We start from the raw sequence: 16,932 nt of genomic DNA, 5'->3' as shown, positions 1-16,932 counted from the left end.
TACACAGGCTAAATGTCACGGCAGCAGGATACTAGGCCATTATAGAGCTTTATATGTCTCTGAATAGGGATGAGAACCTAAAATTTGACCTCACAATTGCTCGGCCATTGTCCCCGCTCTCAAAGACGGATGATAATACACTGAGTGTCCCTGCAGCTGCACAGTCTCCTGCTCCTCTCTCTTAACTGACCAGAGCAGCTTTTTCTCCTTAGTGGAGAGTTAATCTTGGACCAGTCTGAGGTGGGCGTGACTTTCACGCTCAGCCTCGCTGTGATTGGACGGCCGCGGTGCCCGTCGGCGCCGCTGCTCCCTCCTTTGCTCTTAAATGAAGTTGGAATGGATACAGGCGCGACTCGCAACCTGTGGAAGCCGCGATGAGCTGCTGATCCTCCCGCAGTGGATAAACCCGCATCGCGATGGTCACCGCCGAGTCATGATTTCTCATCCCGCGCACGGCACTACTGTGAATAGTTACCGGAGAATCAGACAAAGGAAAATCACTGACAACGCAGGAAGCCGAGCGGAGAGAGTGAAGGAGTGTTTCTGGAGCGTTTCAGTTTGTCACGGTTTGGACCTGTTGATCATCAGTGTGACAGAGGCACACTGAGCGCTCAGCCTACCTGCCGCTCCCTGCTCTGCGCTCACCGACGCGCAATTATGTTATTGTCAAGTTTTCTTATCTTCACCGTCTCTCACTTTTTGGCGCCTCTGTTCCTCTGTTACCTGCCTCAAGTCTCCGCACAGAAGCCTGGTTCACGGGTGAGTTCATACCTGCGCGCCTGCTCGGTCACAGTCTTCACATTTACACATGGGATTAGTCTGGGATGAATCACAAAAGTAAAAAAAAAAAACCGCATGTGTCCAGTTTTACTCTGCGTAATTTATCAAACTGCGCAGATTAGCGCTAATTTTTTTTTTTTTTATCGTTTTGTTAAATTAACCAGACTGCAGGCAGTCCTCAGATGTTTAAAATGCAAAATTCCCGTAAGAGAAACTGCTGAGATGCGCGGATATGATATAAATATGATCGGAAACAGAGTTCTGAAGTGCATTATGCAACTCATGAGTCTATTCATAACTGCGTTTTTGTCCAAACCAGGTGTAAAATGTAAAAAGGTATAAACGAAATCACCTTAATCGGTGACTCTGCGGTATAACGAGTCCTAGAAAGAAATCAATAAAGCCAGCAGCTGGTGTCAAACTCTTATGACCAACAGATACCCAAGGATTTTTCAATGTCTATATAGTATTTATTTTAGAAAATGTCTCTGTGCATGAATACTATCAGTTACTCAGTGATCGGCCGTTTCACTCTTCCAGAAAATTACATTTTGGCCGTTGTGCAATTTTTGAACCGTTCCAACAATTTTCATCTGATCTCACTGAGTCATTAGAGAGAGAGAAGCTCTAAGACCAGATCCAACAGACCGAAATCCACTCTCCTTACTTTCGGTTTTACAAATTTAATTTGTTACAGAAATCAGAAATATGGATGTTATTCTGTTCACCGTGACCAGAGAGCAGTTTAACCTGCATTTCCTTCACCACAGCATCCCTGCTCTAGTCTCCTCTTCTTTTCTAAGACAGAGCTTTGTCACTGTCATGTCTCTCCATCTCTTTTTTTTTTTTATCTCTTTCTCCTCTGTTATTTGTTGCATCTCTTTTTTTTAACTACTCATGGCACTGTCCAGGCAGAGGGGGAAATAAGTGATGTGAAGCAGAGAACAGCATTTTTTTTTCTCAGTTCACAGATGTAGCCTAATATTTGTGGTTGGGGGGGTTAAAGGATTCGGGGGGATGAATATGTAATACCCTCTCACATACTGGAACTATTTCACAATGTCTTTAAGCCCCCCCACCCCCACACAACACACTGTGGTCAAGACTGTTCTATGGAAAGAGTATTTATACTTTGCGTAATCATTTATTTCTTACTCATGTTGAAATTGTGACCAAATCATGAAAAGATCCAAGTGAAGTGTGTGATTTTCCTGTCATGCCAGTGTGTCTGGTGTGGCCGGTTCAGGGGGCAGATCTGTGGTTAACCACAAGGGATAATTCAACAAGTGATAGGATGTTTAAGGAATAATAAGAAAGACATTTGAAACATGATTAATTGGACTGTTCAGTAAGAGATGTTGTGAAAAAATGTTTTCATGCAAGGATTTCATGCTCCTCTGCAGGCTGAGAATCTATCACCCTCTTCCTTAGGAAACCCTTTCAAAGCCTCACTGGATAAACTCCAAAATACAGGGCGGTCAATCTGAAACCAAGGCTTTGTAGTCCTCAAAACCATAACAGTTTACAGACATACGCTTTTCACCAGAGTAGCAATAAAATGCTGGAAATTTGTCCAAGGCTTGGTGAACAATCATAGCATCTCTATCAGTTTTATCCCCATCAAATGAAACTCTCACTGCATCCACTTCAGCCTCCTCCTGGCCTGGATTAGGCACCGAGGAGAAACAGTCGCGCTCGGCCTGCTACACACCCCCACTCACACCACAGAAGATACTTCCAACATTGCTCACAGCTGCTGTAATACCAGAATTCACACCCCCACTTTCCACGTTGATATCAGGAGTGAAAGCCTGAGCTAACTTCACTGTCTAGCACTGCTCCGTTCTCATTTCCCCTGAGGCTCAATGATGCAATCAGTGCACAAGTCCAACATTTCTCAGAGCTGGGGAATACGTGTAATTGGGAGACTAACAAAGCTTCAGACAATTCATTTTGCTTTGTGGTTGTTGCTGTTTGTGCAGTTCAGATAAGTCTGTTTTAACCACTCTCATCCTTCCTTAGAGTTTAACTTTGATGTCTCCTTTATTGTTTTAGTAACTTGTTCATCAGTTAGTGGGAGGACAGCGCCACTCACATGATAAGGATATGTGATGAAAGTCAAGGATGGTGATCACACATTTTCCTATTATGGAAGTTCAGCACTGTGTCTGCACTGTCTTCCAGGGTGTCGTTCACTATCAGGCTGAATTACTTAGTTGGATTAAGTGGCAGAGAAGAAAAAAACATGATCTCACCAAAAAACTTTTTCTCATGAATCTCTCTGAAAAAAATGAGGCTTTCTTTACAGTCTAAGAGGATTAAAGTTCACTTCTAATTGCACTTCTTAACAACTGTAACAAGATATTTTGCTGGTTTTCTGGTCCTTAGTACCAGGAATGATCCGTCTAATGAGGCAGGTGGTGGACAGGCAGGCAAAGTCTCATTTCCACTAAAAAATCTGTTTCCCAGAGGGGATGTGTTCAGAAATTAGGGCTGACAAATAAGAACACCATCCGCGCTTACCCATCTATCCCTAATCCCCTTCATCAAATCAGTGTCAGGGATGAGATGTGATGAGGAGTCAACCTGCATACTTTAGGGACAGCATCAGTCAAGTCTCATAAATGCACTGAAAAACAAACATAAACAGCCAGGCCTGAACGGCGAGGCAGCCAAGTCTGCATACCTTCAGCTTGGGAAAGTGGAGCCCTGGTTCAAAAGCAGGAAAGTCTTTTTATTGGTGTGAAGTAGATCACAGCCACAGTGCAGGTGTGAGTGGTCTGCATGTAGCCCTGCATGGGTGCAGGTGCCTGTGGGTGATTGTGGCATGGTCAGCCAGTGACTCTTAATTATGCTGAAAGTGCACAAAGGAATGGAAGTCAGGGGCTGGTCTATTTTTTTTAAGTGAGAAAACTCATATATAACAACAGCAGATATTAAGGGGACTTCTGCGATTGAATATGGGAGTCTGCCTATCTCTGCATTTTTTACTAATGTTAAAGAATCATCATTATCAGAAGGAAAACTAAGGAAGCGACAGAGATCTCAGTATTTCCCCTACAGCAATGTCAGAATATAATGCCTTTTCACTTTCTGTTTTCAATTTACACTTGAAAGAACAGAAAAAAAAACATTTTCACATTAGTTATCTGGTGATTGTCAAAAGGAAAACTGGAAAATGTCAGAGATCAGTAACTGATCAGAAAAGGTGACACATATAAGGCAGATTTAGAGAAAATATGTGCACCACACAGGTTTAACGTCTATATCGCAAATTCATGGAGTGCATGAATTTTCTTTAAATATTTGTCCATGTGGTATTTAATCAATTTAGTGTTGCACTTCCATTAAGTTCATTTCAGATCTTTATTGTCCTTCCCTTCAAGAGGAAGTTATTATTATTAAAACATAAAATACACACAATGGTCAAAACTGAAGCAGCAGAGGTTGAAAAAGCCTGTATTTTAGACCACTGGATCCTACATTTCCCATAATGCAACCTATAACATTGTTTCCTTTAAACCTCCCATCCTTTTAAAAGACTGTCTTTCAAACTCTTATCTGTTTTTAGATGCCAAGCTCGAGTCGAGAGAACCCGTGAGGGTTATTTACTCAGACTAGACAAAGCTCCTGCAGACACACAGACTTTACAGACTCAGTACCTGTCAACGTGCAACTAACAGGCTGAGCAGCAGCAGAATAAAACAATAATGAAGAAATGCAACAAATGGACTGGACTTTGAAGGAATCCCAACCATTCACGCAATATGCTGTGAATGTGCTTGTCAGTATCTGGGACAGCTGCTCAAATGAGAGCTCTCCAGAACATCATCAAGTTTGACATACTAAGGGGTAACAGTGAGGATATTAAGAATAATAGCTACATATAATGTGAAAAGGCCCACAAACTACAAACCATCTTGCCTTAATAAAAAAAAAACCTTCTTACAGATCTTCTGAGAAAAAAAGAAGTTCAAAGCAAACTTAAAGGGGATTTTCTGCTGATTTTATCATGACAGTATATTATGTAGGCAGTACTTTGCAAAAGAGGCTGAGTACAGTACTTTGGCAACATTCCACGTACTGTAAGTTAAAGCAGAATGACTGATTAGGAAAGCACACTGAATTATAGGTTCATTAGAATCTACATACTCAATTAAAGAAATAAGAGAAGTTGTTGTTACTTTTAACCCCTGGATATAATAAAGTTGTGTCTAGAAAGGCCGAATCAAATTTATTTCTAAAAAAGATAAGTTAAAAAATCTTGATAGAAAATTAGGGAGAGACGGAAGAAACGGACAAACAAAGCTTTATATTGTGTTTTAAGTTAACACTTGAGTGTGTGCAAGTTAGCGGAAGGAAGCCTATTTTTAGGAAAGAGGACAGAGTGAGAGGTTTGTCCATTAACTATCGAATCACTGAGATGCTTAGAAGAAGAGCTGTTGACCATAATCGCACAGATGTGCAGTGCACATTTCTCCATTTAGTCTTTATGGGGGAAAACATTCTTGGCAAAGTGATAAGGTCATAGTTTGGCATCACCGTTTGCTGTGAAGAGTCATGAAATACAAACCTTTTAAATTAACTTTGTCCTGACTTTTTGTTCAGCAGCAGTTTCTGATTAGGTACTTAAGGGGAAAAAAAGCCCCTAAAACCAGTTATTGGTGATGAAACTTGAGGTTTTGGGTTCTTTTGTTGCAGGGTGGTGTGATTTTGTATAGTGATACAACAACATACACATGCATGATTCTGCTGTTTTCAGACACTTCTCACTCAAAACAGTGAAATGGAGACAGCAAATTCAAAAGGACTCTTTCTCTGGAGACCATGAATGTGCTCCATACACAGCCTGTTGCATTATGCAGTGCTGTGTGTGCACATGAACATGGACACAAAAAAAAAAAAAAAAGGCCACAGAATTGCCAAACTCATACTTTTTATCCTCTGGGGGCCATGAATGTTAAAAGCAAATTTGATTGCAATCTGGTCACAACATTTTGATGTTTCTTGTGTATGAAGTTGACATAAAGGCAGCATATGGACTAATGGGTTGTGCTAGAGGAAATCTGAAGGGATTATAGAATAATTGCATGACAGTCTGTTCAATGGATTTTCATTTTTCTAGCACAGAACTTGAAATTTTGGCTGGTACTACAAGAAAATATCAGGTGGTCAGCAGAACATTAAAATAAATCCTTTGGGGTTGTGAATCTGGTCACTGGTTTTTAATATCTTTTGTATAAAAAGTACATTTTAGCCTAAGGTTGGTGCTTGACGGAAGAAATTGGAGATTCCAGAATTAAAATGGTTTATCCTCTGGGTATCAGTCGTTTGACCAATAAATTTCAGTGTGTCTGTTAGTACTGATGGTTCTTCTGCAGAAGTACAAATTTAGGCCCGCTGATGGTGCTAGAGGAAAGCTTTTGGGTTCGCTGAAACCTCAGGATTTGTCCCCCGCGGACCATAAACAACCGCAGCCACTTTCATTTAAGACCAACCATTATTTTTTGAAATGAGCCAAAGCGTCGTTCATTTTAACACCAAGAATTTAACTGACAACTTAAACACCCAAAATAACTGCAGAATTCCAATAAATGTCAACAAACTGATTTTCCTTTACGGAACACTCTAAGCTGAAGCACACAGGTTCACAAACCAGGGCCCGACGTGACCAGACACCTCGGCTCCACTATTATTTCACAGGACACTGATAGATGGCTTTAAGGGTGACTCTACAAGCATCCAATCAAATTGCTTACACATGTCGATTCCCTCCGATGACTGCATGTTCAGCAAATGCATTTCATGCTCAATTCTGGGGCTTTCTAATCAGCGTAATGAAATGCAGTCAAAGTCCAGCTCTGGGATTTCAGGCCGGTGAGCTCCACACATGGATCATCACTCCTTCACTCAACCTTTCTTTCTTTCTCTGTGCAGATCCTCCTGATAGTTGTGGTTTATGGGCTGCATTTGAATATACATAACTGTCTAGTCCACTATGGGAACTTGCTCTATGTAAATTCAGTGTGTTAGTGACACACACACAGGCTCTTGTTTGAGAAGAATCCTGCCTGTTGAAAGAGTTCTGGCTCAGTGTAATGCCTCAGATTATCATGAAGGCAGAAACACTTCCTCTGTCCTATCAAACTACCTCAGCAGATTAGCCTCTGCTCTGCCTCATATTTAATTGTTCCCTTTGATATGGGTGAGTGTGTGTGGTCTCAGCTTAGTATGCAATGGTGGTGTGGAATCTATTGTAATGTGTGATGGACACACACACACACACACACATTGTTGTTAATCAGATTTAGAGCCATTTCCGAAAAGGAAGAACACTCCTCCTCTCCTGCTCTTACTCACATATTCGTTGTGACTTCTTTGCACCACTTCAAAAAGCAAAATAGGGAAGTCATCCTTCTCATTAATCTTGTATTTAATCTCCTGACCAAGAGGAAATCTGATTTCAGCACGGTGTGAAAATGTTTTTCTTCGACTCTTTTATCTGATGTATTAAATCTGCTAGAGTTCAGAACTATAGCAATACATAACAGCATATTAACGCTGCTAAAATTAATATTTGGTGCTGTGATGTGAAAGAGGTCACTTGTAGTGATAAACCCTCAGGGACCTATCACCCAACTCTGCAGTTTCTCTCAGCATTGTGCAGCGTGTTATTGTCTTTCAGGTCATTGTTTTGGTTTTTGCGATCGCAGCTTTACTGTTTTGGTTCAGTCTCACTGCTCAGCATCGTTTCCCGACACACTGGATAGACGCTACCTACTCAGCACCAAACGGTAGCTGGACACAGTTAGCAACTAGGGGGTGAATATAGCAGAGCATTATCAGAGCATTTATCAACTAAACACAGAGATATTTCCCTCACGAGTTGGTGGAGACCAAAAACAGAGCTAAAAGGAGAGTGAAAATTGGACACATTAGGTGGACACCAACACAGCTTCATATGAAAGCTACTGTTTCTTTGTGTCTGCTGGACATGTAAATAAGCAACTGTTTTCTACTACCTTGGCTGTATCAACATAAAAGTTAATAATATATCAGTGTTGTGTTTTACAGTTTGTTTATGCTGCCCCCAAGTGGCCAAAAAAATCTGTTGAGGAAGCATAGTTTACAAAAAGTTTACAAAAAGAGACTGCCTTCAAGCAGGTAGATGACTGTCAGAGTTTGTGTTTCCAACAGCATAGTCACCAAAAGACTGCCAGATACTTCAGTTAACTTACAGACAGAATTCTTCTTTTTTGAAGGGGAAGCTCAGATGTTTGCAGCCCTTCATGTCTTTGTAGATTCAGCCCAGTGAGAGAGAACAGAAGGAAACAAAAGATTATTTCTTTGAACGTTGGTGTTCAACTCTCTAACCTTCTTGAATTAATCACTTTGTGCTTCCTACTTTGAAAACTACTTTGCCAAAACTATACACATTGAAAAATTACACTAATTACATTCAGAGTTGAAATTAAAAGAAATGGTAGAGTAGGGTACTACACTTTAATGATTTAAGCCCAATCCCTGCCTCCTGCTGCGGGTGGCACACACACTTTACACCTCCTGTGTGAAAGTTGTCCAGCACCTTTTGTGCTTGCCAGTTCACAACATGTTAGAACTGTGTTTTAAAGGTTTTAAAGGGTTACTTTGAAAATCTTAAATTACAGGTTTCTTTTTCAAGAGAAAACCCAATTAGAAATTTAAAAGGAATAAGTGGGAGGAAAAGAAGGGCAAAACTTTTAATACATTCCTTTTTATTTTCTCCACTTTTTTTTTTATAACACGGTTAAGTGTGTTAATTGAAACAGGATGAGGGATGGCATTCGCTTTATAGATTTCCTGAAAACTAAATGCTAATTATCAGACAAAAGTGATTAACTCGGCCTGTTAAAAGCATACAACAGCACACAATTAGCCCCGACTTTGGTGGACAACTTTCATTGGCCTCTGTGATTGGCTCACTTTTATCCTCTTTTTCCTCTATTTGACTAATCCACTTGTTGGGTAGTGGTAATGCCATGCACGCCTGGTGATTAATGACACAGGGCTGCATTAGATGGCCATATATGTAATGTATTTATGTATGTGCTGGTACTGTTGCATTGTTTGTTGCTGTTGAGCCCAAAGGGGATAATGAGCCCATCACACGTTAGCGTGGAGCTGGCACACAGAGCCCTGTCTCTCCGTCTCACACACACACACATTGATGTAGTCCGGCCTGTAATGAATCTCCATCTGTGCATGCAAAAGCCTTTTCCTTAGAAGCAGTGATGTCATTCACGTCAAGGTGCATGTTCCCGTTAGTTAAAGAGAACAGACATTTCTTTTCCACTGCACAGGACCTGATTAAACATTCCTTGCGATATCAAGTCAGGGTAATAGCTTAGGTCGACCCTTGTTAGAGCAAAGTGGAGAGGGTTGTCACTGCAGTGGGCCTCTCGCTAAATGTTGTTTCAGTCAGAAGAATCAGTGACAAATTTTGGACAATTTTGCTTTATAATAACGAACATACTACGGTCCGTATTTGTATTGTGCTGCCTCCAGATTTACATTAGACTCTCTGACAGTTTTTAACACCCACACAGCAGCCAAATCACCTGTATGACAGGACCGACGGCTCTCCAAAAAATTATTTCTAATAAACAAGGGAAATTTTGCTGTGAAGCATCGGTTAAATCCAATCTGGAAAATAGTGACGTCTAATCATGCCGTTGATTTCTTTGAAAGTGTATGCACCACAAATATTTTTGTGTTATTAAGTAATTAAGATGCTTCAGTTACAGTTATTTGGAGATGAAAAGTCAGAGGTCTGGCAGTAAGATTTTAAAACTAACCAGAAGTATTAAATTAACTGTAATGCCTGTGGACCAGTATACTATAATTTTGAGTTTTAACAGTGACAGCTATACAGCCAATGATTTCCAAAGGCAACATCAGCCTCAAGTACAACATCTAGATTACTGGAAGGCCTGACTACAGGTTTGAAACTGTATCTCCCTGTGCAGCTCATAAACAGTGTTTCAAAGGCGCAGATGACTTTTTACACAAAGAAACACCGAAAACACATTACGACTCATTGGTAGCCTATGTCAAGCTGCCACTGCTACCACAGCTACATTTACTAACATCATCAAATGCTAAATAAAAAGAACCACGGCAGTGGGTTTGCAAGTTTTAGCTCCTTTGCTATTTTCAAAAGCGGGTTATAGAGTTTAAGATGCTGTGGTGCATTTTTTCCTGCTATATACCACGCACCCACTTGTTTCCATCCATTTCTCTATGTATGAAAATTGCTAGGTAAACTCTTGAAACTTGCTGTGCAATGACTCATAGTGAACTTGGAAACTATGCTGTTGTGTTTCAGAAACTTTAATGTACTTTTGTTCTCAACATCCACTGGTTTCCATAAATGTGAATATCCGTTAGCTCAAATGGATTGATTTAAGAAGTCTGCACTACATTAGCTCATTACATCAGTGTTAAATGACAACTAATAATGTTGACTTGGTGTTCACTGTGATGAATTATACCACTGAAGCAAGATTCAAAAGTCTGCTAATAGATTTTCATAACACGTGGAAAAATATGAAGCTGTACGATACAAAAGTAGATTCAGTTTTGTGAAACACAACAGCATAGTTTGCACAATTGTTAACTCAGAGTGTATGTGGTTTGTGTTTAATGGGCTAAAACATGAATCACCATTGGTATGGTCCGTTAAAGGGGAACTCCAGCTTTACACATCAGAGTCTTCAGGAGTACTACTGCCTTTTGTGGCTTCAGGGGAATCTAGTATCACCCACATCTCCGGCCAAACTGTTGGCAGTTGAGTTGCATTGTGGGTAATGTAGGCACCATGATTTGGCAAGGACGAACGGAATAAAAAATTTGATCTCTCCTGCTTCTGCTGTATCAATTTTGATCCTTACATTTTAAACTGCCAATTACTTTAAACTGAGTCCAGCAGTGTTGGAAGCTAAATCGGTGGAGTTCTCTTACAGCACTGGAGACATGGTTGATTGGAGAAAACTGTCTAAATAAATTTGCTGCTAGTGTTGATTTCACCCCAGAAATAGACCGTAGTTTTATAAGCCTTGTATTTGTCCACAGTCTTGTTATTTTTGTTACTGCATCTGTATCTGGTGTTTAAATCAGCTAATATGCTGTTAAACAGAACTTCAGCAAGCCTGTTCCCAACTACAACGAGAGCTGATCAGCGTAATAAAGGTGAAAATGGGATCAACTGTTTATATTGTATTATATGTTTGTTTTTACACTCAGAATCTGTCCAGTGAAATGGTCACTACCTTACACACATAAAGCCAGTTGGAAAGGTTAACTTAACTGCATTTACCGGTACTGTTGTAGATGTAATCCACAGATTTGTTTATTTACTACCTTTGTCCTGTTTCACATAGCCTGCTTTTCTCCCCCCGTCAGTCTGTTAAACATGCTTTTAGAAAAATTATTATTCTCTAATCATATTCTTTCTTCTTGCTGCACTGCTGTGGCTTGGGCTGGAACAGATTCCCTGCCAGTGACGGTAAAAAAAGACCATTTTGTTAATGCTGTAATGGTTGCACAATGGGGGTTGCGTTTCACTTATTTTATGAGTGGTGGAGAGAGAGCTCAGGGCTCAGTGTGCTTCTGGCTGAGAAGTGTGTGTGTGCGATTGTGTGTTTTTGTGTGTGTTGGGGGAATTTGGCTTGTTAAATGTGAGAATCTCTGCACTCATTGTTTCCCGGTCAAGATATCCGTACCAAACCATCGTGTAACTCCCCTGGTGTTTTACCTTGGGCTCATCTTTGATTTCGTCTCTTTTGGTGGGCCATCAGGCAGAGGAGGATAGCATGTCCTCACAATGTTAGGGGATTTACTGTATATCTGAGCTGCCTCTCTGTCAATTAAAGATGAAAAAAAATCTGAATTTCTTTTTGTTCTCCTCTTTGAAAATTAAAGAAAGGGCCTATGAGTGGTTGTTAAGGTGAGATTATTCCCTCAGGGGTGCATTCAATACCCCATTATGTTATTTGGTGCTTTGGCACCTCTGTAAAACTTTGATGTGCTGCCTGTTGCACTATGATGTAAAAGTCTGAATCATGATCTTCAACAAGGGAGCATGAGCAAGTTTCTCCCCACAGGTTTAGGTAATTAATGTTATTTTGAGCAGCGCGTGTTCCACAGCAGACCCAGTAATAGCTCCTGTTACATGTCAGTCTGTTTAATTTGGATGTGTTTGTTTGATTTTCATTATGGGATGTTGGGTGGGTCTCAGCACCAGCCAGTATTGTCCTAACAGGAGGGGTGCCTGTTTTCCCTCAGGAGATAATGCCAGGTCCCGTCATCCTGGCTAATACTGTAGCAGCTGATGGCTGTCAAACAGACCTGGGACAGTCTCTGATAATAACTCTTAGCGTTTGTTTTAAACTTCTTAAGTTGCCAGATGGGTGGGGTTTACCACATAAGGACAATTCAGATAGTATCTGGTGAGATGGAAGCCACAGAAAAGTGTAGGAATGTTGTCAAATGTTTGCCGATTGCCTACAAATTACTTTGGTGCAAACCTCTCTCATCTGGTTGTCCCTGTTGGTTACGAGAGTATTTTCAGATACCATGTGATCCAGACTCAGTGTCAGTCAGCTATGAGTGAACTTTGGCAGAATCTAAATGTGAACCTTGTGCACATTTATTATAGTGAGGGATTAATGTAAAGCAATGGTCCTGTAGGAACTGTTGTGACACTCGATCAGACGTGAGAGCTGGCTGCGACGCAGTGAATCTGAGTCAGCCGATTAGATTAGAGGGAGTGTATTTGACATTCTCTGCAGGGGACAAGACTTAAAAAAAAATAGCATTTTCTTTCTTCACGTTAAATCACACTCTTTTTTTTAGCTTTTGTCATTGTCATATACTGAAACCATTCTTTGACAATTATTCAAGCAGCTTGGGTTTTGAAAATGATGCTCTGATGTTTCTGTGAAATTATGCAGAGTACATCACACCTCTAAAGCTCACTAATTAACACTTTATATCCTTATTTGTTTAAACCATCAAAAAAACAAAAAGTAAAACAAGTTGTGCATTTTTTGCCCAAGAAACAGTCCACCACAAGTTCTCCTTTTCTTTATGAATTAAACATCTGGGATATAACGTGATAATCTGCGAGATTTAGAGGTGCCGGTGGATTTTGTTAACTTTGGAAAGAGCCAGGCCAGCTGTTTCACCCCATTTCCAGTCTACATACTAAGCTAAGCTAACCATCTACTGGCTGTAGCTTCATGTTTATTGTACAGGCAAGAGAGGAGTATCGATCTTCTCATCTAACTCTCCATACGCAAATAAGTGTATTTATCAAAACTATTCCTTCTGACACCACATCGCTCTTGGTGAAGTAACTTTTCCTCAGGTTACTTGTAGTGTTTGTAGTGTAGAGTTACAGGTAATGTACTGAATACTAACTTGCCACCCTTGATAGATTTACTTGCTTTTACATATGCATCTTAGTGGTAATGACACTACGGGATGGTCACCATCAACATGTTCCAGTCACTGAGTCACATCTTCCTGCCCTTTAAGAGTCCTTTATTAAAATTCTAATCTTCCGTTGAAGTAAAAGAAACTCTTATGTGCCAGAGTCTCTGGTTTCACCTTTATGAGAGATGAGTCTGTGGGTGGGACGGTATGACTAAGAAATGACTACATGTGGAAGAGTTGGTAGGAATGTTTATTTCCATTTACCGGACAATGCCGTCTCAAAATCTGTGATTTAATGCTTTATTATGACAGAGGAGGTAGAGTGGCTGCATCCATTAAGGTTGTGAGTCAGGGATGGGACCACGGGTCAGTCTGTGGGCAGAGGCCAGACTCTGTGGCTCTTAACCTGGAGGAGTGGCTGAATAGACCTAAATCACTTTTTATAGAATAGCTTGCTTTGGATACTGATTTACCAATTTAACAGTTCATCACGTAGACAAACTGCTTTCCATCCACAGTACTTTGGCTCAGTTTTTTTTAACCACTTCTGCTGGAAGAAACATGTAACTTCATTTGTTCTTTTCCTGTTCTTAAGCTTAACGTTTGACTGGTGGCGCTGCCTGTATTATAAAATAAATAACATCATAGCCAGATGCTTCTTTATTCTGAGAAGCAAAAAGGATGCACTGCAGATACATGCTTTTTTTTTTCCAACTACTGAATTATTCCTGTCCTTCACTGAAGCCAAGACATGCAAGTTAAAATTGAAATGATGTGCTATGTTTTCCTCCCTGTCTGCACTTTCTCATAAAGAGGCCCATCATGATTTAGTTTTACTCTGAGTTGTCTGACAAGAGCCTCTCTACTGTGCTTCGCTGCCAAGGCTGAAATCACATTAAACTGTCTGGCTTGTTCTGGACATATTGTTAAAACAAAGCGAGTTGGATTTGGGTCCCATTGTATCCTGTGAAGTATTATTCCCCTTTTGTTTAAATTTCCTTTCACCTTGTTGTACGAGGGTTTTTCTTTTCGATATCAATTTAAGAGAAGTATCAACATTTCACCGGAGGAACTAAAGCAGCCAAAAGTGTCTGTGTTCAGAACTTGGATATTTTACCAGAGACATTGTTTTATATGGGGAATAAACCTGTGACCCTGAAGATTCAGGACAATTTCTTAAACTCTGGACCACCCTGTTACCTCACCACCTGATTTTATCTGGCAGACACTGAAGGCCCACTATCTTTTTCTATTTCCGGAAGACTCTAATCTCTATCTTTGCTTTTTACAGATAATGGAGCATCTGCCTGTGCTGACAGCTGTGACAGGCATGGTAACGACCATGATAATGTCTCCACTGCAAAACACTTCCCCAACAGTCTATCTAATGTTTTATTTAGTTGTAAAAATCTTAGTTTTCAAACAGTTAAGAGATCCTCCCTATGGGGCGAAATGACTCCACATTTTTTCCAAATGAGGCTTCATCTATTTCAGTAAAAGTATTAAAACAAGCCAGAAAGAGGCCTTTTTTTTTTTAACTAATATGAAGAAAATGATCCAAAGAAAGTCTTGAAACCAGTTAATTTGCATTGGACACGTGTAATATTAGCTCAGCAGTTGGCAGATTTTTCACTTTTTGAATTTTGGATTCAGTTTCTGATTAAGTTGCTGGGATTTAGAAATTAATGTTCATGACTGTCATAACTGTCATCGCTGGCAGAAACTGTTTGGTATATGTGAAGTAAAAAAAAACCACAGACGGCTGTAAATAGATTATTTTCTGACCTGCGTCTCGTTTTCTTCACCACATTTTGGATTTGTAATTCGTGCTTTAACAAGTTTAAACTTCTGTGTTGTTTCCAGGTCGTCTGAGGGAGAGCTATTAGCCAGAATATGACAAAGAAAATAAAATTCAAGTAGTAACAGTACGCTGCCACTGTGGCTGAGTGAGTCTTCATCATTTTTTAACCACACTGACAGTGTGACTCAAGGAACGGCTATGTTGCTTGGTCAGTCTCTTTGGTCCAAACTGAAATATCTAAACATACTGGATGGATGGATGGATGGATGGATAGATGGATGGAATGGCCGTGGAGTCATGTGCAGACCGTCACATTTTGGGATCCCTGACTTTTCCTCTAACGCCATCATAAGGCCATACTTTGAATTTGTTCATTAACATGCACCATGCCAGTCAACGTCAAATGTGAAAGTAGGATTTCCAGATAGTTTTCACATGAAGCTGAACTCAGTAAGGAGCAGATTACAGGTGATCAGTGTAAGATATTTAAAGTAAAGTTTTATTGGCAGTTTTTAAAGGGCAGAATGGGTGGAAAGGCAAAGAATTCAGATAAGATGATTGTGAAGTTTTCTCTAGCAGCCCGGCACCTTTACAATCACAGTAGTGCCAATGCACAGGCACAGATAGATGTACAGTAATGGGTTAGCACAGGAAAAAAAAATGGAGTGCCATTCAGTTAGAACTGTTTTAGTGCATGTTAAATGAAAACTCCTGGTGAATTGTTTGTATATGAGATCCAGTTGTGCACCAGCTCATTCATGACATCACTGGCTTGGCTTTGTTACCATCTACACTTAGTTCAGGTCTGTCTGATTGCTCTTTATATGTTCGAGAAAATCTGTCTCCAAGCAACATTTTTGATGTTTTTCAAAATAGCTTTTTTTTTTTCTGGTAGGGTATTTAGGATGAGGAGGGAGTGGAGGGAGAATGACAGAGAGAAATTGTGCTTGTGTACATGCAAGCTCAATGCACACATGCATTTCTACTGCGGATAATTTTGAAAATGGCCTCAGATCGTCTGATAGGAGTTGGCAAATGAGGGATGGAAACTGTGCCCTTCGTTTCTGGCTATGTCTTATTTTCCACCACCTTCTTCCCTCCGTACCTGCCCTTAATGAGATCTCCTGTGTTGGACTCAGAGCTCCAACCAGCAGTCTGGTAATTGCTCGAGAGACCTTGGGTGAAAAATGCATTTGAGAAAGTTTTCACATGTGCTATTTTCCTACTTGAGAATTGCCTGATTTTCCTTTTTTGTCTCTTATGAAACAGGTGTTTTACCAGCCACAAAAGATTAATCATCACTCAAAAGATAAGGCAAATAAATAGTTGAAACCTTCACAAGAAGAGCTGGCTCAGGTACGCTGCTGGGCCACTTTTCACAACAGAGGATTCTGGTGCTGCTCAGTGCACACCTACTCTCTCTCTCCTCACTAACCCACAACTCCATCTCCTTGGCAGACTCTGTGCTCCCCTGAAATCCTTTAGACCTTAAATATATTTGAGGCAGCTGTGAAGCCAAGAACCATTACTGCTGTCAGAAAGAAGGCCGTTGTCCAACTGTAGAGTAGAATCGACTCACTAATAGATCATGGGTAAAGATCTGGGGAGAGGGGGAGAAGGAATCCCATTGCTCTTGGTGTGTTTTGGCTCCTTTGAAACTTAATCAAGGCTCAACCTGTCTTCAGCCAAAGACCAATTAGACAAATTAGCTTCTCGGCTGAGCTTCAGTTCAGTGCAGCTCACACCCTTGTTACCGAAGCCTAAACAAAGGAAGGCAGCAGCCGACAAGTGTTTGAGGAATGCAGAAATGTTTTGAGTAAAATGGGCAAATGACCCATGAGTCCAATTTGTACATTAGTTTGGCATAATCTCAGATC

At 40.4% G+C, this 16,932-nt stretch overlaps 1 protein-coding gene across 7 annotated transcripts in view; it reads left to right on the top strand.

The window, feature by feature from the left end:
• The first annotated feature begins 384 nt into the window (after nt 1–384).
• smoc1 (SPARC related modular calcium binding 1) overlaps nt 385–16,932 on the top strand; it is a 48,749-nt gene continuing 32,201 nt past the window's right edge. For all 7 annotated transcript variants that reach the window (XM_041061292.1, XM_041061291.1, XM_041061289.1 and 4 more), the window contains exon 1: nt 385–759. In XM_041061292.1, the coding sequence (XP_040917226.1) occupies nt 658–759 (102 nt within the window). In that variant the 5' untranslated portion in view covers nt 385–657. The remainder of the gene's footprint in view (nt 760–16,932) is intronic.

The sequence above is a fragment of the Toxotes jaculatrix genome, chromosome 17 (genome assembly GCF_017976425.1).
Source record: "Toxotes jaculatrix isolate fToxJac2 chromosome 17, fToxJac2.pri, whole genome shotgun sequence".
In the NCBI taxonomy this organism is placed as follows: domain Eukaryota; kingdom Metazoa; phylum Chordata; class Actinopteri; family Toxotidae; genus Toxotes; species Toxotes jaculatrix.
The sequence above is the reverse complement of the archived record's forward strand: the minus strand, read 5'-3'. Positions and strand labels throughout refer to the sequence as shown.